Below are 27,127 nucleotides of genomic sequence, written 5' to 3' on the forward strand. Positions count from 1 at the left end.
TTAGAGGAATCCCAAAGAGAGACCCTGGCCCGACTTTCACCATCTTATGCCCTGCGTGACCATGGGCCAGAACAGGAATCGGATGGAACAAAGACTCTTTCAGTCTAATTCAATGAAATCTGTTGAGGTTAGTGTTAACAGGGCCAGAGTCTGAGTTCCTCTTCTTGGGGGGGCCACCAGGGCTGGTCAGGGTTAATTAGGCTGACCAGTGCTTGCAGTTTCCTCCTTAACTAACTTTTTTCATTGTTAGTGGGGACCCTGTCACATCAATTGGCCCTGCCCTTTCTACTTTGAAAATCCCTACACTTTCAGTGGAATTAGATTTTGAAATGGACAATGGGCATGTTAATTTCACATTCCATTAGGAAGGCCAAGAGGCACAAGGTGAGCTGGGATGAACCCCACCTCTGACACAGGTTAAAGAACCCAAGAAGTGTAGAGGACAGTCTGCTTTTGCAATCTACACATCTTCCCAAAATCACTTCATGGGGAGGGATTTGGAGGGTCACAGTTCTGCTGGGGGTGAGAGGTACGTTTCATATGGTGGGGAAATTGACTCTAAAAAGATTCGTGGTTGATATGGAGAATTTCAAATCTAGTCAGTTAGGTTACCTTCTCTAAAAAAGATTTCTTTTTTTCTTTTTTGCTTAATATCAACCTTCCTCCATAAAAGTCAAAGGTGATTTCTAAGATTATGCACTGACTCTCACTAAGAAGGAATTAACCCTGACTAAAAGGAAGGAATACTTTTTAAAAAATAATCACTATGAAGAATATTGAGCAAGAGTTATTTTAATAGGGTCATTAGATCCAGGCCAGGAGATTCTAAACAAGTCTCTTACACTGGAACACTAAAAATGGAGGGGGCTAGGCATAAAAGCAACTATTTTTAAATGACGATGATGATATATATATATATATATATATATATATATATATATTTTTTTTTTTTTTTTAATAGAAACCTGAGTAAAGAGAAAAACTTTAGACCTCGCTAACGAATACTTCTGGGGAATTTTTAAAAGACTTTAAGGAAAACCTGCTTTTAAAAAAAGAAGTCCAACAAACAAACTAAGGCAGTGGTGTTGGCAGATGGGTTACAACAAATGTGGAAACAAAATACCACCAGAACAGTGACAGGTATTCCAGAAATGGGGAGGCTCACGTTTCACGGACACACAGTGGACATTTATAAGCCGGGATCTGTCTGGTTCTGGCTATAATTCAGGAAGCAGAAGACTGCTGGACACCTGTCATCCGACAAGGGAATTAGGGAACACACAGCACAGTTACAAAACGACGCCTTGTAGCACCGCATTTTGGGGACAAGCAGTGAATTAGAAACTTCAGACTCCCTCACTGATCTTGCAGAGTTGAGCAAAAGTATCTGACATTTAATCACTAGGCTTTTGGTTTATTTGCCTATGAAATGGGGTCCCATCACATTTTTATTGCCCAAGACTGTTGCAAAAGACAAATGTGACTGGATGAAAGGCATTTAAAAAATACAGTAAGAATGTGCTATCATTATGTGTAATCATTTCTATTACAGGTTACTAATAACTCTGAAGGCAGTGAAGCTGTTCCTTTCAAGCTGGGGGTGGGGAAGTGAGGAGGTGGGAGGAATAAACAAAAAAGTGACAAACCTTATTTTTTTTTTTTTTTTGCTTAATACCAGTTTTCCAAGGTATCTGTAATGTACGCAAATGATAAAAATTAACATAGCTATATAGGAAAATGGTTTTATTTGAAGGAGAATCTGTAGGAAATTGGATTTTAAAAGGCAAGGAAGAGATTTTTGGCCTGATAAGCCATGACTTTCTCACTGCAGCAAATGACTCCGTGGAGGCATTTTGAATAAGGAAAAAAGGAACTGAAAAAGGAAAAAAAAAAAAAAGGAAAGGGGTACTATAGCAGGATGAGATGCAGCCCTCACTGTTGTGCTTGGTGGCATAAATGATCATACAATTGAGACTCACTGTATAAATAAACCGTCATGGCAGAACAGCCATTATTATATATATAGCATTTACCTGCACAATTTTAATAAATGTAGTAGCTACTAAGAAATTCTAACCTAGCAGTCCCTTCAATTCTTAAAGGAAAATGACAGAATCACCCAAATTAGGTTTCCAAAAAACATGTTTAAGCCACTGAAATTACTCAGAAAGGCAACAGAAATGTGGAAATAAACCTACCATTTGATACTGTTGAGTAAGAAATGGGCTTCACTTTTTTTTAGCTATTCTAGAATTTCAGTCATGTTATCGACTATCTAATCATTTGTCTTTTTAAGATTCTCTATAATGTGTTTAAGCTGTTTGGGCAATAAAAATGGGGAAGCTATATACACAGAAATGCACACACATTGTTAAAGCAACAGTTGAATCTGTATGTCACAAATTATTAAAAAGATAGTCATTTGGTCTACATTTCAGGGGTGGGCATGTATGGATGTTTTATGTGTTAGGATTTAAGTATTAGTGAAAACGTTTGTCCTAGATGTACATGGGTCTTCTGCCTGCCTTCTCTCCCCGTCCCCAATCAGTCATTCAGATCCAGTGGGGTACCTCTCTCGTCACTTCAGCAAAAAACAAAACAAAACAAAATCTTATCAGATCGCAGCCTGGCTCAACGAGCCACATGGACACGGCAGGCAACCTGACTTTCTGAATTCAGGTTTTCCTGATAGACAGGGCTCAAGGCTCACTGGACTACACTGCATGCAAAGGTGCTCGACCTGGGGCGTAGGGCCAGGGTGATGCAGGTGAGCCCAGCTAATCTTCTTTATAAGGTGAATTTTCTCCCCTGCATCAAAATAAGAGTAAGCAAGGGAAACTTCGAATGTTCTTAAGGCTCAGCCTCAGACATGGACTGTTTGCTGCAGGGTAGATGTTTGTATAACCTATGGCATAAGCCTCCAGTCTTGATTTAAGTGGATGATGCTCCCCACCCTAAAGCCCCAGAATAGGGGATTCCGGGAATGGAGCAAAGGAGAATTTAGTGAAGATCTGCTTGAAAGATTTTTACAAATGAGGCAACTGAGGCTGCAGCATATGAGGGACACTGCCAATTAGGCATCAAGTGCAAACTGTGCCTTGGCTCTCCTGTCTGCCCCCAATTATGGCTCCTCCCCCATCACAGGTGTGCTACCCAGTGCTATGTTTGGAATGTTGACATGGAACTGTTGTGGCAAAATCAGCTGTCCGCAGGAGAACACCACACTGTCATTTGAGGCTCTGGGCCTTTAGTTCAGTTAGGGCATCTGAAGTGTAAAACTACCTCCCTCCTGGATGTTTTTGAGGGAAATGATGCTGTCCTTATTTCCCTGGGTGGGCATGAATAAAATGACCATCACATTTAAAACTGTGACTTGTGAGAAGCACACATCACAATAGCACACAGTTATATGGCACATTACAAAATATTTAACAAATGTAGCACAGCCTGAAAAATTGTAACCTTGAAATTCCTCGAGAGGGTTAGAGAATAAGCAAAATAAAGAAATTAGGATTGTGGAGTTTCACTTTTGAAATCTTCACTTAAGCCACACATTCAGATCTTTGCTAATTGCTGCTCTGATTAACTGTGGCACGGGAATCAAGACCCAGATTTGAGCTAAGGAGAATCTAGGGGAGGGGGAAGGAGGGAGGGGGACTGGGCGGGGCCAGGGAAGGACTGGGGAGATGCAGCAGAGGGTCTTGTTGTGGGGGGGAGGAGGAGGCTATTGGAAAGGTGAGGGGAGGAGGAGGGCGGAGGCCAGGGCCATCAACGGTATCCTCCCAATGGAATTATTAACAGATCTTTTAATGTTTTTGTATCCCAAGCTCATATGCAGAGGGTCTTACCTTTGAGCCCTTCTGCCCCCAGCTAAAGCTGCTTGAAAAAATTCACATGTAAACATTTACATGTCTCACAGTTTTTTTACATTTTACCCACACACTTAAAATACACTGGAAGCATGTTTTAAAAAGTTTTATTTTAATAGCATTTCAAACACAAGATGGGCATTCAACTCCCAACGCATAACCTCTCTCTTAGAACCAAGCCCCTCCTACTGTATTTGGTAAAAGGGTAAAGGATTGGCTTACCTCAGGCTCTTCCCTAGGTTAAAAAAAAAATGATTTCATAGTTCTTAAACATAGCCACGCCCATCCCCTGGAACCAGTCCCGGTGTGGTTTGTAGGGTTTTTTTTTTTTTGCCTCTCCTCCCTTCATCCCCCACCAGGTAAGCTGAATGTGTGCAGAATACCAAATTTTTGCGCGCAGCCCCGGACGCCCCAGATACCTGCGTGTCTGGTTTTTCAACCGTAAAGGCGGGAGGGTTTGGCGAACGAATAAGAAGTGAGGCAACGCTTAGCGCAAAAGGGAAAAAAGAGAGAAAGACAGACAGAAAATAGGTTATGGAGGCCGCCCAGAGGCGGCCCCCGCCCCCAGCTCAGCTAGCGGCCCCACATCCTCCCGGGCGTCTCCCGCTACTTTCTCAGGCTTTTCGCGCCGCCAGTTTCGCGCCGCCCGCTGCAGAGCGCCAGCGCCAGCACACAGGTACAGCCGGAGTGTTGTGTGTTCACGGAAAGTTTTTGCCCGCGCAATGGCGCAAAACACAAGACAGCCCATTCCCCGGTACAAGTACACAGTCGGCGGGTAATTTGGAGGGTGCCAGGGATGGGGGTTGGAGAACATTTGAGGATACCATGCACAGGCGGACACAATGTGGACACCAATGCACACCCACAACAAGCTGTCTGATACCGGGAAGCTGAGCCGGGCGAGGCAGGGACGCACGTTCTCCATCAACCCCCAACCCACCGACGGCCCCAGCCAGCCAGCATGAGCGACCCCTGAGCGCCCCCCCCACCCCCCCACCCCACCGCCCCGCCCCGCAGTTCCTGGCTCACCTGAAGCCCCCGCCTTTCTTGCCGTCCCCCACCCCACGACTCGGCGACGTGGTCTTACGATCGCTGGCACTGGTTTGTCCAGCTGGAAACGACCCTCAAGTGTTGTATCGTGTCATGTTTATCCCCCAAAGGGCACACACTCCCCCACCCAAGCCCACCCAAGATCCCTCCCGCTCCCAGGGCAAAGTTAGGGCCCCGTGCTGGAACTTTCTGGCAGGTTCTTCCCGCCTCGGCCCAGACACCCCCCTCCCGCCGCCAGGCCCGGAGGCCCATCGGGCAGCCCTGCCACCCGCTCCCGGGGTTCCAGGGTGGCCCTGCTCCCCACGGGCAAAGTCCGCCGCATTACCTAGAAACAGCATGCGGTGCGTACGCGAGTTGTCCATCTTGTTCTGGAGTTGCTTGTTGGTGAACTGGCTGTGTCTCTTCTCGGACCACTTCTGGCCACGCTTCCCCGCGTTTTCCTTGCGGTCCTGTCTGCGCTTCTCCGCCAAGGCAACCTTCTTGACCTTGGGGCTGAAGGCGCCTCTGAACTGGGGGCTCTCGGATCCGAAGACGCAGCCTCGGAAGGCCCGGACGAGGAAGTTGGGGAGCAAGTTGCTCCGGGGCTTTCGGCGGCGGCGGTTTTGCTTGGACGAAAACCAGCGGCGGCATCCGAAGGTCCCATCGTCGGATTCGTCTTCGCTGTCGCTGCTGACGGATATCTGATCGTCGTAGAGGTAGCAGCAGCTGGGCTCTGACCTGCCCCGCCAGGCAAATGCGCGCGGAGGCTGCGGAACAGGCGGATCGGCAGCCTGGATCTCCGGGCTGGGGGGTCTAAGGAAACTGATCTCGGGTCGGGCTCCCGAGGTGGGCTTTGCCCAGGTAATAGGAGTGGCCCGGGAGACGGAGGCTGCCCGGGGGACAGTGGCTGCCCGGGGGACAGTGGCTGCCCGGGGGACAGGAGCCGCCCGGCCAACAGGGGCTCCCCTGGTGACAAGAGCGGCCGGGGCTGCCCCAGCGGCAGGAGCGGCTGGGGCGGCAGGAGCGGCTGGGGTGGCAGGAGCGGCTGGGGCGGCAGGAGCGGCTGGGGCTGCTCCGGCGGCAGGGGGTTCTGGAGCAGCCGAGGCTGCCTCGGCGGCTGGAGCGGCCAGTGCTGCCTCGGCGGCGGCGGCAGGGACTCTGTCCCCGGGATCGGGGACCTTGCCTCCCTCCGCGGCTGTGGTGGCTGAGCCTCCCTCCATCTCGGCTGCTTCTCCCTCGGCTGGGGGTCTCTCTCCCTCTGCTTGCTCTCTCTCAACGGGAGCTCCGGAGACCTCGATGCGCAGATCATCAAGCGCGACTGGGGGGCTGTCCATGTCGCCGGGAGCGTCATCGACCCCAACGGGGGCGCTGCCAACCTCGCGCGGGGGTCTGGAGACCTCCATCGGGGGGCTGTCTCCCGCGAAGTGTGGAAGAGGTCTGACAGCCTCTCGAGATGGGCTGCCGATGATGCCGGGGACCCAGAGGGGGGGCTCGTTCGCGGCGGGAGTGAGGAGGATCGCACTCGAGACCGCGACTGTCGTGATCTGGTTGCCCCCACCGCCGTCGATCTGTAGGATAGCTCGGGGGAGCCCAGGAGGTGGGCTGTCGTCCCCCAAGGCTGCTCCATCAAACTCGAATGGCAGATCCTCCTCGAGGGGAGGGCTGCATCCTCCTCTGATGCCTGCGTTTTCAGGTCTGATGGCTCGGGGCTCCTCGGGAGGAGCCCTGAAGACCACCGAACCTGGGCCTCCTGGAGCAAGGTCTGAGACCTGCAAGGGAGGTTGGTTCTCTCCCTGGTCTGGCTGCTCAAACTCAAAAGGCATAGCTTCTTCTGGTGGAGGGCTGTAGCTTCCCAGGCTTGGAACGGCCTCAGGGGAGGCTCCGGGCTCCATGACCGGTGGGCTGAAGGCCTCAAGGCCTGCACCGGTCCCAGTGGTGTCTCCAGGATGCTCCAGGGTAGGCCAGAAGCTTCCCAGGCTGGCCTGCTCGACCTCGAAGGGCATGGCTTCCTCGGGAGGTGGGCTGTACCCTCCATGGGCTCCAGCTTCCTTGATGGCCTGGCCGAGGTCCTGGAAGTTGGGTCTGGAGACCTCTGGGGGTCCACAGGCTTCGCCTTCAGTCTCGATGGGGATGGGCTCGCTGTGAGGCGGTGGGGTCTCCATCTCTTCGGCTGGGCCAGGCCCAGCACCGGGGGCAGCTGCCCCTGGGGCCTCCAAAGGTGGTTGCTCGGGCTGTTCCCCGAGTTCAGGGGGGTTATTGCGTTGTCCTGACATATTATTGCCGTCGAGGCAGTTGCGCACGCCCATAACACGGTGGCGGCTTCTTAAAATAAACTTGGGGCCCCGTGAGACGGAGCACCCAACCGAACTAGGGTGAAAAAAATATTTTCAAAAAATTTAAATCAAAGTACCAGCTGGAAAGTTCTCCGACCTCACTTTCCAACCCTAGTGAGGTCTAGGGGTTCAGGGGTTCAAGGCCTTGAACCCCAGACCATGGCAAAAACAAGTCTATTTTTGCTGGTTGAGTCTTGGCTCCTTTCTGATCACTTTTTATCCCCTCAGGCTGCCCCTGTCCCCCCCCACCACCACCACCACCTTTGGCCTTACTTGTCCCCTCCTTTCTCTTTTGCTCAGTCCCAGGCCAGCCCCGCCTGCTTGGATCAGAGGAGCGCGCCGATTCGGTCCGAAAATCGCTCGTCGTGCTCTTTTTCGGCCACCAGAGGACGCAGGTTCAGTGTCGAGATGGCTCTGGGAGCCGGCGCCAGGCTCCGGGAGCCCCAGACTTTGGGTAAGGGGGCTGATGCGCGCAGGCCTCGCAGGGACGTTTTGGCTCCTTCCAGTCCTCTCCCTGACTGATTTGGAGTGTTTCTCCTCTCTTCTACCCTGGTCAGAGAGAGCGCTCTCCTGCGTTGCAGGACACGTGACGCAAGACGTGGGCCCCGAGCTGCGGGAGCGCAGGAGCTGAACCCCTCCCTCCCAGACCCAACAGACTCTCCTCGGGGGGAGGGGGGACTGCAGGAGTGTTTCGTAACCCCAAACTACCCCTGAACCCCTGAGCCGCAGCCCCCAGCCCTGAGCATCCTCAGATCCTAAGTCCCGAGTCTGGAGCGCAAGGCTTCGGGCGCGTGCGAAGGGGGTGCAGGAGCGCGCGGGGATGCGACAGGTGGTCGTGAGCCCACCGGCGGAGCAGACAAGTGGCGAGGGGAAAGGGGCTGACGAGTGTGAGCATGCAATTTGTTTTTAAAATGTGTTGGGGGTACTTTACATCGCTTCTACGGCTTTTGTTTGCCGGTTGCCGAGGCTGGCTCCTATAAATTAGCACATCAATGTCCCCCATCCCCACCACATTCTGGGGTCTCTGCAGTGGCCTAGGGTGACGCAGGCAGGGTTCTTCCCCGTTCATGGGGACGACGATAAATACAAGGGAGTAAGAGGGTCTTGGGTATCTACTACCAAGACCCTCCAAGCGGTAGCTGCCGCGGCACGGAACTGGGGGTTGCGGGACGCACACAGGGACCCCACAGACTGAAGGCCCCAGAGTTCCAGAGGTCCTGTTGTTCTGGGAAAGGGCTAAATGGAATTTCAGTTGAGATTTATGGCCGGTTTAAGGTGGTCTCGGAGACTGAAAAACCCCGTGCGCACCGAGCCCAAAGATACAAACCGTGCCGTGCGGGCAGCTGCGACCGCTGTGCGCTTGTTCCCCGCTTCGGGCACCGGCTGCGGGGTTGATCTGTCAGCTCCTCTGGCCCCTCTCCAGCCCCCTTCAAGTTCTTCTCGTCTCGCTATGGGTCCCCCAGAACAGCTGCTTTACTTTTCGAATGCCTGAGCCCGCTGAGGCGGCACTAAGTCCGGCCACAAACCCGGCACTCGCCCGGCTTGAGCTCCCATCGCCGTCGCTGTAGTGCGTGGTGGGCTCAGAGCCGGCAGGGATAAATGCCAACACCACCTGGGTGGGCTTGGCGTGTGCATTTACACAGATCAAGGTTTGGGGGTTTGCGGAGGGATTTGAGCCCCAGGAAAAATATGCTGCGTGTGGTTCACGTAAGACCCGGGACTCAAGCATCATATCTGTCTCGCCAGTGGGTGACATGGACCCATGAGCCACTTTTAGGTGGAAGGTAGCTGGGCAAGAAGGAGGTGATCACTTGGCCTTAGGGCGTGGGGAAGGATGGCGGGGTACGTGCAAGGTGGGCTGCGGCAAGCGGGGCGCATCGCTTAGATCGCATCGCCTGGATCGCTGTATCTACGAGCCACAGTCAGGCGAACCACGTACGCACACACACTCCCACCTCGCTAAACCTAATACATCCCTCTTTGAACGAGGGGGTCAGAGCCACCGCGCATCACTGCCCCCGTAAACCACCACCCATGCGGATGAGCTGTGCCGAGGAAAACTGACAAAGTCGGACCCCGGGTAATGTTTGGAGCCCCCCACCCCCACCCCAAGGGCGTATCATCTCAGCTCTTCGGGTCAACACACTTCCAAGTACCAACACTGAACTTTGGTCCAAACTTTGGACAACTACCCCCACACGTAACAGCTCAACCTTTTGAGCGTCCACGGAATGTGCCAACTGGGTCGCAACAGTCAACTCACTCCCCTCCGACCCCAGCGCTGGGTCAGCCATTGGGCTGGGGTCACGCCAATCAAGGCTGCCTAGCGAATGAGCGGGGGGCGTCAGACCGGAAACCGGATATGAGTGGGAGGTCCAATAGGGGGCGCCGCGTTGGAACGCCCTAAGAGGTTGTGCCGCTGGGGTGGTTAGGAGCGGTTGGTGGGCGGGCGTATGGCGGCCAGGCCTGGGCCGCCACGAGGCCAGCTGGCGCTGTGGGGTCACTTCCTGATGCCCCAGGTCACCGAGGCTGAAAGGGGAGGTGAGGTCTCTCAGGGAGGAGCCCTCGTTCTCGCTGATGGCGGTGGGCAAACCCCTAAGAGGAATCCGCTGCCAGGGCCAGGCGAGGAGGAGGCGAAGGGCCTGCAGGTAGAGGGCCAAGACCCTGAGGAGAGAGGGGGCTCACTGCCCTGATGCAGAGGAACGGCCCCAGATGGATAAGGAGTTGAGGTCGTGGGGATGCTGAGCCCTGCCGAAGTGGAAGGTCAGTAGGCGTCGCGGTTTGGAGCCTCAAGGAGGCCGCGATGGGGGCCCTAAAGGGACGGTTTACACTCGCCAGGCCTCGCGCGCAGCCCACGTCACCGAGGCTCTTTCCTACAGCACCGTTCAACAGGAATGGGTGCAGAGAGTCTGTTCTGCATCCCCAGGAGCCTGTAGCACCTGGATTATTTGCCAGGAGAGCACACGCACTGATGGGATGAGGATCGGGCCGACAGTATCTTCCTTCCTAGAGGCTAAGCAACATAAAAATGAAAGAAAAGACCCCTCAACTGGGGCGGGGGCGGGGGGGGACCTTGATGGAGAAAATGGAGTTGCAGATGGGCCTCCACGGAGGGATGGATGGCTAGGCTGTGAGCAAAAGTCGGGGGATGGGAGACGTCGGCCTACCACGAACAAAGATCCAATAGTAAGAAACGTGGCACACGGCTGGATAAAGAGAACAGGTCACCCGGCTGGGCCTGGGGGAGCAGTGGGAGAGAGAGGCAGGGAATACTGATAGTGTTTCTCTGAGGATGCCATGGAATAGCAGGGCAAGCAGTTTGGAGGCTTCTTTGGTAGGAAATGGAACAGATATTGAACTTTTTTTTTTTTTAATCCTGCAAGTGAGGATTTGAGCCTTGTTTTAGGGCGGGATTGGGGAAGTGTGGAGGATGGCCCTGCCGAAGAGAACAAAGGAGGCCCTGGCCGGTCATGACCTTTAAGGGAGAGAGAAATAGGCACAGTGAAGGAGGCAAGAAGGCTGGAGGGAGGGACTCAGAGGGATCCCAGAGGACCCTCCAGCAACTCCCCGGTGCAACATGCAAGGGGCAGGGGAGCCCAGGTCTGGCACCTGGGATGGAGAAGTCAGGACCTGGAGAAAAGCTGGCATGGTTTTGGACCTGACAAAGGGGAGAAGGAGGTACAGTCTGGGTGGAGATTTCTTTCAGCCTATTATTTAGGAGGACGGGACCCCAAATTCAAAGTGACAGTTATCCTTATTAGGATATGAAATCACTCGATCAGATAAAATCTTCAATTTAGATCTTCAATCTAAATTTGGTGATAGACTCTCAAACACTTGGAGCACTGGAGAGAAAAAGGGGGGACATTACAGGAAAGAGTGTTGGGCCTAGGAAGGGCCAGGTGGGAGCACACCAGAGGGAAGAATTTAAGAATTGGTCAGCATAGCTCGTCTAGATGGCGGTTTCTCTGCCTTTACACAAGTTGCCTTCTGGGGCCAGGGAGTTCTGTGCTGTGGGGGACTGTCCTGGGCACTGGAGGATGTCTAGGAGCATCCTTGGCCTCTACCCACTAGATGCCAGTAGCATCCCCTTCGTTGTAGCAACTAAAAATGTCTCTAAATTTTGCCAAGTGTCCTCTGGGAGGCAAAACCGCCCCCAGTTGAAACCACTGCTGTGTGCTGAGAAAGGACCCTTAGACTCAAGTAGCAATTCCCTTAATTTGAAGGTAAATTAGGATCAGGAAGAAAAGATTGCGGCATTTAATTCTAGTGTCTCCCTTTTGTCCACTCTTGTTTATTTCACTGTAGTGACTGGCTACCAGAATCTGAAAACCCCAAATCTCTTGGATGAGTGGGGATCAGAGCTGAAGCTTCACCACAAATCAGAAGTGGGATTTGAGAGACTAGCAGAAGGGTAGCCAGATGTTGGAAGAGCTGGCTAACCTGAAAGGCAGCTGGGTAGCCTCACCACAGGGACCCAAGAAACCCATATGGTAAGAGCTGGGGGTGATCAGCTGAGAGGGGCTAACTGGTGGCCACTCTGATTGGTGGGACTGTCTGGCGAGCCCATTCAGGGCTGGTGACCTTGTTGGCCAAGACAGAAACATGGCCTTGACCTGGATGGAGGTGGCCAGAGGGCACAGTTTGTAAGATCTGCCATTATGATTTTATAATTGCAAAGTATCACCTTAGGCATCGATTTCCAATTCTGAATGGATTTCTATCAGGGAAAAGGTAAATATTTTTAGAAATGAGCACGAAGGAGGAAGGAACATTAGTTAATGGGTTCATGTAGCCCAGAAGAGGAAGGCAGAGACTAGGCAGGGTGCCTGAAGAAAGACTGAACTGGGGTGAAGCTGCAGGCTGGGGTTTGGCGCCCACCCAGCAGGGCTTGTGCTAGGGTCTGCAGTGAAATGGTACTCTGAGAGGAGGAAAGCCTGAGCTGTCAGAAGCCAGGTGGAGGTTTCTTGAAAATTGTATATCTACTACTTAAAAAGAATAGGGTTTCTACACTTCATGCATTGAGAAAGGATTGGGAAATACTACGCATGTTTCAGTCAAACACTGCATTTCTAAGGAAGTCAGACCTGACAGCCCAGGTGCCACAGGAGTGATGAGCTGGCTTTTTGTAAAGAAGTAACCCCAAATGGAAAGACAGTATTTCTTCACTGTTGACTCTTAAACGGCACCAGTGTCACCTGCAGGGACGTGGCCCCCTTCCTTGGTGGCCCCACATGACTCCCTGCCCGCCCGCCCACCAACTCCGTCTTCTGCTCTATTGACGCCTCCATGGCAGCACACGTCATAATCAGTGAAGGATCGTCAGTGTACTTACGTCTGGAGGTTCTTATTCATTGCTAAAGCCTATCCAGACTGTAAGTAGCTGCCTATCAGCTTTCTGTTTTAGTTCATCCCTGTATCCAATAAAGAGAAAGCAAAGTGGAAGAGGGTCCCTTGAGAGGGAGGGGAGGTAGGCAAGAGAGAAGAGAGCAGAAACCAAGACAAATTAACGATCCCTCTTCCCCTGGTGGTGGCATTTCCTCCCGGAAGGTGGGGGGATGCTTGGCAGGGGGGCAGTTTGCAGAGCCTTCTCTGCAGCCCCCATGTGTCATTAGCTGGCAGTGGGTTACTGTCAGGTGAGGAAAAGGAGAATCTTTTCACCAGTTGTGAGGAAAAGGCAAAGGCAGAAATGAAAGGACAAAGGGAAGAGAATTCAGGCAACGATTATGGTTCTCAACCTCCCAGTGACAAATGTTTTCTGAGTGCTGACTGAGTAGCAATAAGACTTTGATGCTGTTCAATTAATTACTGTTCAATTAGGACTCGCTGTGCCCATCCTTTTACCTCCCAGCATCTCCTCTGCCAGCCTCAGCCGGTGGAGGCAGCAGCAGTCTACTGCTGTCTGCAGAAGGGTCTGCGTGACCAGGCTATTTCAGCAAATGCCAAGTGCAGGGAAAATGCCTCCAATGGATGAGGCTTAGGAGCAGGCGCAGAGCTGATGTTAGTCAGAGGTGTGAAAAGACTTGATCTCAGATTAAAAAGCCCCAGGGACCAAGGGTTCCCACCAAGAATCCAGCCCTCTTCGTTCAGCTAGCCCCTTCGTTCAGCTAGCCCCTGCGTTCAGCTCACTAGCTGTCCTTGGTGGCCCTGATCTTGGAACGGCCACCCCATTCTGCAGCCAGACACGAGGCTGGCACCTGACCCCCTTGGGCTTGTAGGGTGGGTCCAGACATTCTCTACAGCCACCTGGACAGAGCTGTGGATTCCTCCTCTAGGCTGGCTGATGGTGCAGCTGAGAATTCCAGGGGAGGAAGTGGCTATTCCAGATTAGAGGAACAATGCCACCCTGGAACGGGGACTAAGAGGGGCAAAAGTTGGGGGTAGGGATGGTGGGAGGAAATCCCAGAAGAGACATTTGGCTTTAGTGGAAGCTCTATTTGAAATTTCGGTAATTCTTGGTGGAAATTCCAGGCCCCGAGGGGCTTCTTGGCTGCGTGACTTATTCCTCTTGACTTTGTAAGGGGAATGGTATATTTCACCTTTGTGCACAACTTCAATTACCCAGAGCAAAGTCTCCTAATGAAATCTAATTGAGACAGCAACATAAGCCAGGGCACTCAGAAGCTGGCTCTTGCCTGGGGGAGGAAAAATTTGTCTTCTTCAGCTTGGGGGTGGGTGGGAGGCAGTCTTGGACTCTGTGATCCTCACACCCCTCAAGTTTGAGATTCGGGGACTCTCCCTGATCCAGAATCCAGGACTTAGGATTTAAACCATATAAAGCAAGGTTTCCTAGGTTGTAAGTCTTCCCATTTGATTGAAGCATTTGAAGTGTATATACGACAGCTCGACTGCACCTATGAAATTGAAATTTCTGGGCCAGGCCTGTAAGAGACTCTCAGGGGGACAGTGACTGTAGGGTGACTAACCCACCATTACCCTCAGCTGTGAAAAACGCTCTTCCTAATACTAAGCTGATGTTGAAGACTGCCATGGAGGCTCCTCTAAACCTTTTCCTCCCCAAATCTCTTGCTTCAGCCTGTTCTTTCTAGCCCTAACACAGGTTTTGTGATCCCCATCTCCAAACCTTAGCCTCCTTTCTTCTCAGGTGTCTCATCTCCCTCCATCTTTCCTTTTTCCTTTGACTTCCCCTACACTTTGCTTTTGTAGTCCTCAAATCTCCCACTGAATTACAGCACTGCATGCCCTGGGATGGGGAGGTGGGGGTGCTGCGGTGCCAGCTCCTCTCAGGTGTCCTGCACTTACTGGTTGGGTGCTTTCAGCAGGTGACAGAGGCCCCGCACTGCATACTCTTGGCCTTGGAAGAACTAAGTCACTAGGCTGTTCACTTGGACTTCACTAGCACCAGTATCGGGGGTCTTGGGGGGAAAAAACATGAGATTTAAAGAAAACAAACATCAGTAAAATTCATGTTATATATAGCCTTGTGATATGTAGCCCCCCGCCCCAAGGTTAAAATACAGAACAAAAATGGCATGTTAAATCACTTGACATAAATTAGTTTTTCTTAAACAGTTTTTAAAAAACAATCTCATGCATTTGCAACAGAGTTAAAGATTGGTTTGGGGGAGGGTGCAAAAAAACCTTAGCTATTCCAGGAGCCCACAGTAGAGAGGCAGATACATGGTGTATCTCTGAATCTGTGGTATTCACATTTCATGAATGAGGACTAATTCAGAAAAAAAAATGTCTGAAAAAGCTCCTGGGAGGGAGCGATAATGAGGGGGGAAAAAGGTGGAAAGAAAACTGGTTTATCCTAATTAGCTGCAGCCTCTGAGCCAATTTCTCAGGTCATTCCTCATCAGGACACTTTTAAGTGTTACTAGAACATATACTCTGCACTTGTGGTCAGTTTGAGGTTGGGAGCATTTGTCTGCTCTCTCCCCAAACGGCAAGCATCTCCAGGCTGCCCGCCCCCACCCTGAAAAGCCTATCTTCTGACCCTGCGATGAAGGAGGGCAGATGAGCAACAGCCCACCTACAACAGACAGTAACTCTTAAGCTTAACAGCTGCTCTTCAGAAGGCCAGTCACCCCCCCCCCCGCAATCCTTGTTAGTAAGAGGTTGTGGTGGAATCCCGAATTCTCTAACCTGTCTGCCTGAATTCTCTAAATCCTATTTATGGAATTTTTTTTTTTCTGACTTGCTTCTGCACCATTTTTGCCCCTAATGCAAAATCAGATTTGAGAAAATCAAATTAGACAAACACAAAACAGAAAGAATTCTTCACAACTGGTGTTTTTATTTTATCAACCTTTCATTTGGGGGGGTGCTCCTTTAGCATTAAAATCATTGATCTGAGTCAAACTGGGAAACTCTGGGCTTTACTTAGTCACCCTGCAGGTACTGGGAGCAGAAAGGGATGCTAGGACCTGCTCTTCAGCTCCTTCATGTTCCATATGAAGAAACTGAGGCAGAGACCACTGGGCCTGACCTCAGGCTGCAGGCAGGTGTGGGCGATGAGCCTGAGGTCTTAGACCCAGCTGTCCAGCTCTGGGGCATCAGAATTTAGAAAACAGCGACATTAATGGTAAACTGGAAGAACAGGATGAGGAATTCCAGCCCTCATTCTAAAACGGGATTAAAGATGTAATTTGAGAATCTCCTCGCCTCTTTGCTGGACAATTTTTAAGGGAAGGGCAGTCCTTGAGTTGGCATGTGGCATCACTCTGGAAGTTTGATTTGATTCTAGTGATTTGTAATCTTTCTGTTAAGAGACATACTTTCCCAGCCACCAAGATTTTTGCTCAGTTTCCTCTCTGTAGCCTCCCTTTACCTGAAGCGCAGTGATAATATAGAAAAACTGAGTAAAATCCATGCATTTTTTTTTTAAGCTCATTTCTTACCAACCTTGAAGTTTCAGCTTTCTTCCTTATTAAACCTTCTATCAAAACTGCTAAAACTGAGGCTAAAGAGTAAAGGGGTGATAGCAGTTCCAGGGGAAAAGTTTCTAGTGCATTAAACAGACATTATCTTAAAACAATTCCAAACTTTAAAATTCCCAATTCCCGAATTCTGATAAACACAGATTAAATGTTTTCTTTGCCAAGCCTCAGAAATAAACCTGCATCAGATTGTTGACACCACACAGTATTTGAACACTGATGCATGATTTTCCAACTCAAGTTCACTTAAAAGAACACTTTTGTCCAAGAAAAAGCACATTTTTATTAAGCAAATGATTAATGTAGCAAAACAAAAAATCCTGAATATTGGAGCAGACCATTTAACCAGCTTTATTTTACTAGTTTTCCCTTCCTCTTCCTTTCTTCCTCTCCAGTTGAAAGCTAGTAACTGGCTGGTAATTCACCCCTGTGGTCAACTCTAAGGGCTGCTTTTTGGGAGCCAATTTCCTAAGTTGCAAGGGCAAATAAGGCCATTCAAATGCTAATACCTCAGTGCAGCAGGGCAAGACAAAGGGCTAGGTTGGAGACTAGAGAGTGGGGAATGCTTGGAGAACTTGCCAGAAACGCTTCTGGCAGAGAAAGGCAGCTAAACACCAGTGCCGTAGGTAGAAAGAGGGCTTTTTGAATCCTGTGTGTAGCAAAAGCCCCTCTCCGTGGGGTGGAGGTCCTCCTCACAGGGGTTTGGTATGTTCCTCAGGTGTTCTGTATGTTCCTAATGACTCTTCCACCCTGGAATCAGGATGGAAGGAGGGAGGGGGTGGGGGAAGGGAACTGAGTGGGGGGAGGGTAACAGGTTTTCTCAATCAGGTAGTTCATGGAGGAGTGTCTGAAAGATGGCCCACAGTGCGTTCCTGGAAGGAGGGACCCAGCCGCCCCAACTAACGTGGTAAAATGCCTACAGTTAAGAAAGTCACCCTCTCCCGCGCAGGCTTCTGTTTAAAAAACAGCCCGAGACTGGAGTGACAGGTGTGGGCGTTGCACTGAGGACTTTTTTTTTCAACTTTTATATGCTAAAGCAACATGTTTCTCTAATGGAAAACCCAGCTCTGCAGGAAAACAGTTCCCCTAGACTCTCCAACCTGGGAGGGCAGCCCCCACACTGAAAAGCCAAGGGCATCCTGACCGCAGCCGCCTATTCACCAGAGACCTTTAACTGGGTAAGCTCAGGCTTCCAAGACATCAACAGAGAAAAAGCCAGCACGTTCAATGCCTCCAATAGGAACACTGCGCCGCTGTTTTTACACTAAGTAGAAACGTTAGCTTTGGGGAGCCCCATTTCACCTAGGTAGTTTAATGCTTTCAAGCCAAAGACAGGGCATGCCGGACCCGCCTCCAAGTCCTAGGCAGCCTCCAGACTTCTGGACACTTACCCCCGCTGCCCAAGGAAGCCCCCTCGCCGCTGTTTACTAGTTAAGACCAGGGCAGCATCCAAGAATTATTAGTCAGCGCCGCAGCCCACCACAGCTAAGTTTTGGGGCTGCGCGACGCCTTCCCCCGGGTGGAGACCTGGAAGGAAGACCCCTTAAGATATGTTATGAATATACGCCGAAACCTTATTTTAGGAGTCTAAGAACCCGACCCGCCTTTTCAAGTTTCCAAACGCCTCACTTTTCCCCCAAATCCTTCTCATCTGAATAGCTCAAACCGGCACCAAACGAGACGCCCGCGCACCAAGAAAAAGATCAATTTCCAAATCGGGGGAGGTTTTGTAAATACATTTTCACTAACCAGTCTCTCCCCCCAGGATTGGCGAGAAAAGCACACGACGCACCGAAGATGCGTTACCGGATTGTGGCCGTTTCCGAGCTCCAGCTTTGCCTTCAGGTCACAGATTCCAAACTTAGCCCCACCCGAGCCAAAAATGGCAGGTACGCGCCGCCTGCCCTCCCCTCCCCGAGGCTGCCGTAGCCTCTGGCCCTTTCCTTCTCTCAACTAACCGCCCAGGGACTTGCGGCGGCTCCTACACCTTTCCCCAGCTCGGCGGGTGCTGCGCTCTTTCGGAATGCGCTCTTTGGCTACGTGCTCTTTACGGGTGCGTTGTGGGGTTCCCTGATGATAGGCGCGACTCGGTCTCCAGCCTGTTCCTTGTTCCGCTTTACCTTTCGGCTCGTGACCACCTCCCTGACTTTTTAGCTACTATCTAACATCCCCAGGCAGCTGCGCAAAAAGCCCGGGACCTCTCCAGCCAAGATGTATCCAGCGTCGCCATCAGACCAGCTGCGCCAAAAGGTTGGCGATACCGCGACACGACCACGTCCGTGCCCCCAACCCTGGTAGCCCGTTGGGCACCTCCTGAGACTCCCGTACCTCCTCTGCTTGCCCTCCAAGCACAGGTGATTCGTGGGAAACCGCCGGCTGGCTCGGAGAGGTCGGCTACGAGGCGCACAGGCAGGTGCGCACGCTCTTTGCAGCGGTCTCTGGCCCCGCGAGCGCCCGGGGACGGGCTGTGGCGGCCAGGACTGGCGCAGAGCCGCGAGGGGCACTGGCGCTGAGGTCCCGCGGCTCCAAATTGGCAGCAACGGGTCCTGGGCTCCAGGCTCCAAGTGCCTTAATCGCCGCGCGCGCGCGAGACTTTCCGGGAGCGGGCAAGTCTCTGGAGTTCTCACCCAATCCCTGCCTGGTTACTTTTCGCACATTGCAACAGTGTCGCTAGAGCGCAGCGGCCCTGCTTTCCGAAAGTTGGCTCGAGCACTTCCGAACCACGTTTTTGGCACCCGCCATGGCCAACTGGTTTGAGACTAGTTTCTCTAGGAGGGAAAAAAGCACGTAAAATAAGTGACTTACCCGTGCCTTCTGGGTGTGCAGCTCGAAACCTGGGGTGCGCCCGGGATTCAGTCGCGCGTCCTGGACACCAGCTCGGAGACCTCTGGCTGTTTCCAGAGGGGCGCAAAGACGCCCCACCGTCCAACAAGCGTTTAGCCACCTGGGCGCCCACCGGCACCCTGGGGGAGATCTGGGGAGCCCTTCCCAGTTGGCCCTGTGCCCCTGCCCGTCCCGGGCCGGCTCACTGAGCCCGTTCTCTTCCCACTTTGCCTCTAACCTGCCTTTCCTCCCTCCCTTCCTCCCGCCGGTCCTGCACCGACCCCAGACTCCCCAGTTTAGCGGTGGGCAACCAACCTGGGTCAAAGAACACAAGGAGAATCCGGGGCGCGTCTTCCATTAGTGACGCCGGATGGGGATGGCCCCCCTTTTGGAAGGGGACTCAGGGGATGGGTCGCGGCGGGTGGGCTTCTTCGGCTTGCAGCGGCTCTGCTGCTGCTTCTCCTCCTCCTTGGGCTCCTCTGACTCTTCGGGGTCCCTCGGATCCTTGTCCTCGGGCTCCTCCCCTTGTCTGGGGCTCTCAGACTCCTGAGTACTGGGCGGCGCACGACTCGGGGAGGCGTCGGGGCTCCGCAGCCTCAGGGCGCTGAGACGCTCGGTGAGAGATTGGTGGAAGGTGGGGCGCTTGGGCACCACGGGACCCCGCTCGTCCTCGGGCTCGGTCTCCGGCTCAGTGGTGGGGGCGGTGTCAGACTCGGTCTCGAATTCGGTCTCGGACTCTATTTCAGACTCGGACTCGGACTCGGATTCGTAGTCGAACTCTTCTTCCTGGTACTCTGGGCACTCGGGAAGGGAGGGCTCGAGGTCTGTGTCCTCGTGGTCAGATTCAGGGGGCTCGGGGAATACCTGGGCTGCAGAGCGGTGGTGGGCGTTCAGGAAGCTCCGGCGCTGGGCAGCCGCGCGCTGCTGGGCGCGGGTGCTGGAGGTGGCAAGGGCGCGGAGGAGCGCGATGGAGCAGGAGAGCCAGAGGAGCGCGGTGGCTGCCCGGCGGCCTATGGGTGGGCACAGATCGTTGTAATTGTGGCGAGCTCGGCGCCCTAGCTGAGGTCGGGATCTACGATCCATCCTCACGCACACTCGGCGAATCCGACCCACCCTCTGGCTTTGCAGAGAGCAGCTCCGAAGCGCATCGGCCGCTAGAGCCGAAAAAGGTGCCCCTCGCGAGGGAAGAAGCTGGGTCCGGCGGTCCCAGCCCCACCTCGGCTCGAGGGGAAAAAGGGAAGCACCTACCTTCCTGACCACTCAACTTTCTAAAGCTGCGCGCCTCTGCTTCCCTCTCTGGGCATAAAGAAAGGATGGGAAAAGGGGTGGGAAAGTCCGTCTCCTCCGGGGCCCCTCTCTCTAAGTCTTAGACTCTGCAGCCTAAGACTCCAGAGAGGTGTCTCCGCTGGTCCTCTCGCCTGGGAGAGGAAAGAGGAGACTGAGGCGAAGACAGACGGGGCTGAGAGGTTCTGCAAAGTTGCGCGCCCGGACTTCTGCCGGGCATGTGCAGTAGGGAGGCGGGGGCGGGTCCCCGCGCGGTGCGCGGTGGCGCGGAGCCGAGGCTCAGACCCTAGTGGACCGGCAGGTGGCAGGAGGGAACCTTGTTTGAGAGGTTTTGGACAACGCGAGCGGCGGGGGGACCAGGCGGGTGCCATGGAGCGAGCGAGCGAGCCAGCCAGCGAGCCACAGGTTAGAGTGTTTGCTCAGCGGGGCATGGGTTCTCCATGGTGTCCGGACCCCTCCCCAGCTTCTCCAGGGTTATTGATAAATTGAACAAAGCCTGAAGCAGCTAAAAAATTTGCAGATATTCTGTATTCTGGAGGAATGAGCATCTGTACGTCACTATTAACTATCCAGTCCAGGGCATTTTCCAAGGGCTTAATATTATAGTTGGAAAAGGGTAATCTCAGGCAATCATTAATCGTGAGACACCTTTGGCAGATCTGGTCTAGAAACTGTAATTTGAGACGTTTCCAGATCCTTCCCCAATGCGGTCTGAAGCGACTAATTAATTACGGAATGGTTAGATAAGCATCTTCGCTAAGAAGGACACCCACAGACAGACGAGGTGATGGTTTACACGTCCCCAAACCCGTTGGTGGGCCACCCTGAGCTCTAGCGCAGAACGCGGGCTGAAAGTCTCTCTTTGCCCAGAACATCCCTCAAGGAAGATCTGTGCTGATGGTTCAGTACGTGCAAACCAGTTCGCCGACCCTGGAGGGCGCTGCAGGGCGTTCGGCTATCAAGGAAACCGCAGGGTACCGTTCACAGCTCTTTTCATAAACAGGTTTTCAACAAAGTGCAGTCATTCAACAAATATTGAATGCCTAGCTCTTGCCAACCTCTGTTCTAGGTGCTGAAGGTGGTAGAGTAGGAAGAAGAGGAAAGGAAAGGCAATCTTATATTAAGGAGAGAATCTTTAGGACTAATCTTATGTTAATCAGAGCATTAAACCACTCAGGACTCACTCCTTACCCATCAGCATTGTTTGATCCAGTATGCATTCTACAATATGAGAAAATTTATTGGGTCAACCAGAGTATTAGGGCTACAGGACAACTAGACCCCCTAGGTCATATCGTTGAACCCCAAAGGAGATGAGACCATCTCTTGGCCCTGGAAAATCAAACGAGTTCCATGTTCTCCTGGAGGGGGTCCCTGGAGTGGTCCTTGCTTAGGAAAGGGTAGTACTTTGGAAGCTCGGGGGTTCCAGTTGCAACTTGACTGCTGCTTCTGCCCACCTTATTCAAATACAGAGCATCCCTTTTGCCCTAGTGACAGGTCCACCAGTGGTACAACTCAGCAAAACCATCTTCCTCAAGTCTGCAAGTACCAACAGGCTTCCAAGTGGCACAGGTGGTTTTTCTTGTCTTTGAGTCAACGTGGCAGAGACTTCAAGAGTCCATGAGGTAATTCTTTTTCTTTTCTTTCTTTCTTTATGGCTCTGCTGGGTCTTTATTCCTGCACTTGGACTTTCTCTAGTTGTGGGAAGCGGGGGCTACTCTTCATTATGGTGCTTGGGCTTCTCATTGAGGTGACTTCTGTTGCTCAGTGGTTGTAGCACACAGGCTTAGTTCCTCCATGCCACGTGGGATCTTCCCAAACCAGGGACTGAACCCGTGTCCCCTACATTGGCAAGCGGATTCTTAACCACGGGACCATCAGGGTGGTCCCTCCTCTATGAGGTGATTCTGCTTTACCTTCTGTGGTAGTCCACAGTAGAGTGCCCTGCATCCACAGCGGTTCCTCAGCATGGTGGGGCACACCCTCACCCCTTTCCTTCCATGTTCGCCTTAGAGCTGTGAAGCCCAGAGTTAAGACCTTAGTGAGATCCTAGCCACTGTTTTGGACATGTGAAGGTTTTATATCTGCGTCTTGGCTGTGAATGGTCTTGAGTGTTCCTGACCTGGCTTCTCAGCAGTGCCTGTCTTGTGTCTTGAGTTCATTGAGTTCGTTTGTAGCATTAAAATACTGATCGGTCTAATAAAGTGGAATCGATTTGCAGACCTCGTCAAAGGGCACATGTCTGCATTCTTGTCGTGCTCTCTTCCTCCTCTTTGGTCCAGAGTGACCGAAAGGGGTTTACTGTCACAGATGCCTGGATGGCACCAATCACATATGGATGTTATTACAGGACAGGGGACAGGGTCCTTTGGAGCTATAGATCTCAAATCCTGATCTCTCAGCCCCACCCTGAGACATTTCCAAAGGTTCTGCCCACGTTGACCCATCGGCTTTCTTTCTTTCAATCAGTGCAGCCCCCTTGACAGTGAGTGAAACATAAAGACATCACTCAAGTGGTTCTCAGGGCACATTGGGAAAAAATCAGGCAGATGTGGGTGCTGCTGAATGCCCTTTCAATGGAGACAAATGCCAGCTGTCAGCAATGAGGGGGATTATGATTCTTTAGTGGACATAAGAAAGTACTTCGTTTTGCAGGAGTGCTTTCTGCCTGTAATGGAGATGGCAGCTCAGAGCTGATCCACTAATACAGATACACAAGATTGCCTGCATTATTAAAAAATGTGCATTACATAATACATAGTTTTGGACTACAGTCCGCATTAGAAATGCACTTTCTTTGCAAGATGCATTTTAATCAACAAACGAACATTTAACAAAGCACCGCATTTAGAGCCCCAGTCATGTATAGTTACAGGTACATTTCTGGCGTTCATTTGACACGGGCTCCGAGAGCAGGAGGACCACACTAAAATACTGTTCCATCTCGCACTTAGTGCCAAGGCCAAGCAAATGGCTCTGTGCAGAAAACGCTCTTTAAAATGCATTACGTGTATGACTTTAAAAGTGCTTGCTGCAGGATGAATTTCAAAAAGGAGCAAGTGGTGATGAACGACCTCGGGTTGTTACCAGGCTAAGGAGCGAGGGGCTGTCTGTCTGTGGTAAATAAAGTGCGGATGTATGTCACCTGCGGGGCTCGGCTGGAGGGTAGCCCCTGAGCCCATGGGATAGGGAAGTGCAGTTCCCAGTTCATCGTGAGGAGTATTGTCTCCAGCCCTTTACAGGATCATCCTGGGGAAGAGGCACTAAGATGTCTTTTATGTGGCTTGGGAGGGTAGAATTAGAACCTACGGGACACAGTTCCAGCAGGCTGTGTCAGCTCAGCCCAAGGAAGAGTATTGGAACAATTAGGACTGTGAAATGCAACGGCTGTCAGGAGGTGGTTGGCTCTTTGTCAGGAGCAGCATTAAATCAAAAGACAGAGGACCACATATTGGAGATGTTTTCCCCAGGACTCCTGAGCCAGATGGAATTAGAACCCCACGCTCACTGAGTTCTTTTCAAGTCAGAATCTGATTTCATGAAAGGGGCCTGGAGGCCCTGGGAGAGGAGCTGAGGGCTCTATCAATGGACGTGTTCTTCCAACTCGGCTTCTATTTCAGAGGCATATGAAAGTGCAGGTGGCTCAATGGCGGGAAGGAATGTCTGGGTGGCAGTTTTAGGACACAAGCAAACAGGTGTTAACTGGGAAGCCTCAGCCAGTGGTGGGTGGGCCTTTTGTAACCAAGGTGGGACTCTGTGGCTCTCTGCTCCACAACTCACTGGCAGAGAAATCAGCCGTCTGTCTATTCATTATGTTGGGCCTTTTTGCCTCCCTGCCCTGAGCTGTCTCAGAAATTAAAAATGAAATTAGCTGTATAGCAATTGCACATTGAGTCACTTCTGTGACCAGGACAGTCTTCCAGGCCTGTGGGGAGATGGAGGTGATTGAGAGGGGACCAAGCCCTGCCATTCGACAACATGCACGTCAGTGGGAAATGCCCCCAATTATTAGAGAGTGGATTGCCGACAGGTGGCAAATCCTCAATCCTTCCCAGATGGGCAAACCAGAGAGGGAAGCCGGCGGGCAGTGGTTATGTCAGGGAGTGTCCATCTGGTGGGTTTCTGCAGGAGGTGGGGTCTTCCCTCGTCTGACTTTGAGGCTTTGTTTTCTTTTCTTTTCTTTTGTTTGGAGCCCATTAGAAGGCTTTCAAGCCACGTGCCTACTGTGTGCAAAGCCCTGCTCTGGTACCTCTGGGGAGACAGATGACTCACAGGAATTCTCAGAAGGCTTGCCGGGCCATTGTCACAGGTCCTCTCAACACCAGTACATTTTCCAAGATGAGACGGAAGATAAAAGATCGGTTCTGCTCCTCCAGGCGAGTGGGTGCAATCACTCTTGAACATATTTTTTGGACAATCATTCGAAAAGGTTATTTTTGAAGATGGAGAGCTTTTCAAACTTTCCTTTGGGTAGAAATGAATTCAGGGAGTTTGAAGTGCTCCCCACCCCTGACTGTGGCAATCAGCCAGAAGGCTCAACCCCTCCAGCCCTGGGAATTTGGCGTCAGCCCTTCTGCCTGCCCCCTACAGAGGTCTGGGTTTGTCTCGCTTCTCTGGGCACCATGTCACTTACTCAAGCAGCACCGGCATCGATTGGCTCTCACCAGTAGAAAGGGCCACAGGTCCGGGCCCCTGATGTTGTGATTTGGGGAGCATTCCCATCCAGAGCAGAAGCAGACAACAGGAGGAAGTCATCATCTTTTTGACCTGGCTGGCTTCTGTTGTTGGGATTGCGATTCTCTATTGTGTGTCCCCGTGCAGCGCTGCTGGTGGTGTCCTCTCACGAGTGGCCTTCGTTCGCCTTAGCTTTGTGCTCTCTCGAGGTTCTCCCACCAACCCTGCATCCACCCGCCTGCCCACCTGCTCCTGTCATGGGCAGAGCAATTTCTAGGCTACTGATCGAACAGAAAGTGTCTGGAAGGCCTTTCCCCCAGGCAGGGTGTAAGCTTGGGTGGCCAGGGCCTCCTGGGGCGGGACGCCTCCCTTTCTTTGTCTTGACTCTGGCTCTTAGCTTTCGTGTGATGTGGTCCCAGGTTCACATTGGACTCGGGCTCTCTGCCTACTCTGTCCTGGAGAAATGAGGACTGGGCTCAGTCACCTGTCCTGCCCCAGCCTGCCTGGTGCTTTTCCATGGCCAGCGCTGCCCACGGCCCAGGTGATGTAGTGTGAGCTGCACCCTTTGCCCTGCGTGGCAGCCCCTCGTGGGGATGGTGGGCAGTGGGTGAAAGCGCTGCTGATGGCAGAGGATGCTCAGCCGTCAGGAGTGTCCTCGGCATGCCGCTTTGCTTTTGTTCAGCTCACCTTGACTCCCACCTTGTCCCCCAGCCACTGGCATTAACTGAGAGCCTCCACATTGTTTTTCTCTGCTCTGCTGAGGGTCTGACTCACCTCTCCAGGCTTGATCCTGGCTGGGGGCCGGGTGAGGCAGTGGTGCACCAGAGGGAGGGAGAGAGTCTGCTGGTGTCATGGTTCAGGCTGGCGCTCGGAGCCATCGTTTGAGCCCAGGCTCTTCAAGATGTGATTAGACCAATTTTACACGTCTAGTCACTGAGGCTCGGGTAGATTGGGACTCTTTCTATATGGGCAAAGTGAAGTGGAGAATTGAGGCAATTATCTTCAGGCAAATGACGTTGGGCTCTGTAATCAGTCCGTTCTGATAACTAGGGAATCAGCCTCATTCATGGTGGTGGTGCTTGAGTTTAGGAGGATTCTAAGGTATTTGTTTGTTATTTGCACTTGGCTTTGTTTTTCCCCAAGGCAGTCAGGGGAGGGCCATCCTACTGACACAGATGCGAGTGTCTGTAGGCTGTGGGACCTGTCAGCCAGGCAGGGGTGGGAGGTGCTCTGGACCAGCTCCCTATGAGCAGGTCCCCGGCCTGCTGGGGTCCACCCTCTGCTTCCTGCTTTTGGTGGATACCTGCCTCCCCTTCTTCCCTTGTGCCTGCTCGTCCTGAGATGTTGGGCCAGAGGATGGACAAGGTCACTTCCAGGGCCAGGATTATACAAGTCTCAGCAGGCCCACAGTTAGACACGAACTGCTGGGGTTAATGAAAATGTCCCAGAACTGGAAGAATGAGAGAGCAGGTCTTCTTAGATCAGAAGTGAAACTCACTCTTGACTGGTGATGACTTCTGGACCCTCTTACTTCCATCTGTTTTTTGTTTTGGGGGGTTTTTTTTGAGGGGGAAGCCTAAAATCATTGTAAATTGGGAGGTTTTCCCTTTGCTGGTCTAGAAATTTCTTCCTGAAGAGCTGACACTTCCCTCCCAGCTCTTCACTGGTGAGAGAAGGAAAAACAAGACTTGTTTTCCAAATGGCTGAGTTTGATTGGTTTGTGGCAAGTGAGGACTTGGAGAATTCCTAATTACTTTCTGGAACAATCTGTGTAGCTGGGAAGTTGAGGGCTGGATGGGGCCTGCTGGATGCCAGGCAGGTGGGCCAGGGCCCCTGACTAAAGAACTTGGAAAATTCTCTGGCTCCCGCTGCCAGCACCTCTGCCACCCCATCCTCACACTCACAGAGAACAAGATGAATCTAATGAATTTCAAATTGTGATTTGGACAGCCTAGGAATGAGGAGGTAGGGCTTGAGATGACCCTAGGGAAACACACAGGAATTCAAAAGGGTTTTTTTTAGATTGCCAAGAAATCTTCATCTTTGTCACTTTGAAATTTTCTGGTATTGCTTGGTTTGGTTTAGTTGCTAAGTCGTGTCTGACTCTTGCAACCTCATGGACCGTGTAGCCTGCCAGGCTCCTCTGTCCATGGATTCTCCAGGCAAGAATATTTAGAAACTCTAAAAGGTCCTGTTCCAAATTGAGACAAGA

General features: G+C 52.1%; 2 protein-coding genes across 12 annotated transcripts in view; both read right to left on the reverse strand.

Moving 5' to 3' along the window:
* LOC129625770 (guanine nucleotide-binding protein G(s) subunit alpha isoforms short) overlaps positions 1-18,727 on the reverse strand; it is a 65,519-nt gene extending 46,792 nt beyond the window's left edge. For 2 of the 9 annotated variants that reach the window (XM_055544583.1, XM_055544582.1), the window contains exons 1-2: positions 5,310-7,204; positions 832-835 (exon numbers count right to left, since the gene is read on the reverse strand). In XM_055544583.1, coding sequence (XP_055400558.1) covers positions 832-835; positions 5,310-7,204 — 1,899 coding nt within the window. Of the gene's footprint in view, positions 1-831; positions 836-5,309; positions 7,205-17,926; positions 18,009-18,092; positions 18,155-18,462 lie in introns of those variants that run through there. The other 7 variants (XM_055544600.1, XM_055544595.1, XM_055544594.1 and 4 more) reach the window with 5 other exon arrangements.
* LOC129625772 (neuroendocrine secretory protein 55) overlaps positions 1-20,411 on the reverse strand; it is a 57,215-nt gene extending 36,804 nt beyond the window's left edge. For 2 of the 3 annotated variants that reach the window (XM_055544604.1, XM_055544605.1), the window contains exons 1-2: positions 19,273-20,411; positions 18,940-19,025 (exon numbers count right to left, since the gene is read on the reverse strand). In XM_055544604.1, coding sequence (XP_055400579.1) covers positions 19,315-20,040 — 726 coding nt within the window. In that variant the 5' untranslated portion in view covers positions 20,041-20,411 and the 3' untranslated portion in view covers positions 18,940-19,025; positions 19,273-19,314. The remainder of the gene's footprint in view (positions 1-18,939; positions 19,026-19,272) is intronic. The other variant, XM_055544606.1, reaches the window with a different exon arrangement.
* Between the last annotated feature and the right edge of the window lie 6,716 nt (positions 20,412-27,127).

This window comes from Bubalus kerabau, chromosome 13 (assembly GCF_029407905.1).
Source record: "Bubalus kerabau isolate K-KA32 ecotype Philippines breed swamp buffalo chromosome 13, PCC_UOA_SB_1v2, whole genome shotgun sequence".
In the NCBI taxonomy this organism is placed as follows: Eukaryota; Metazoa; Chordata; class Mammalia; order Artiodactyla; family Bovidae; genus Bubalus; species Bubalus kerabau.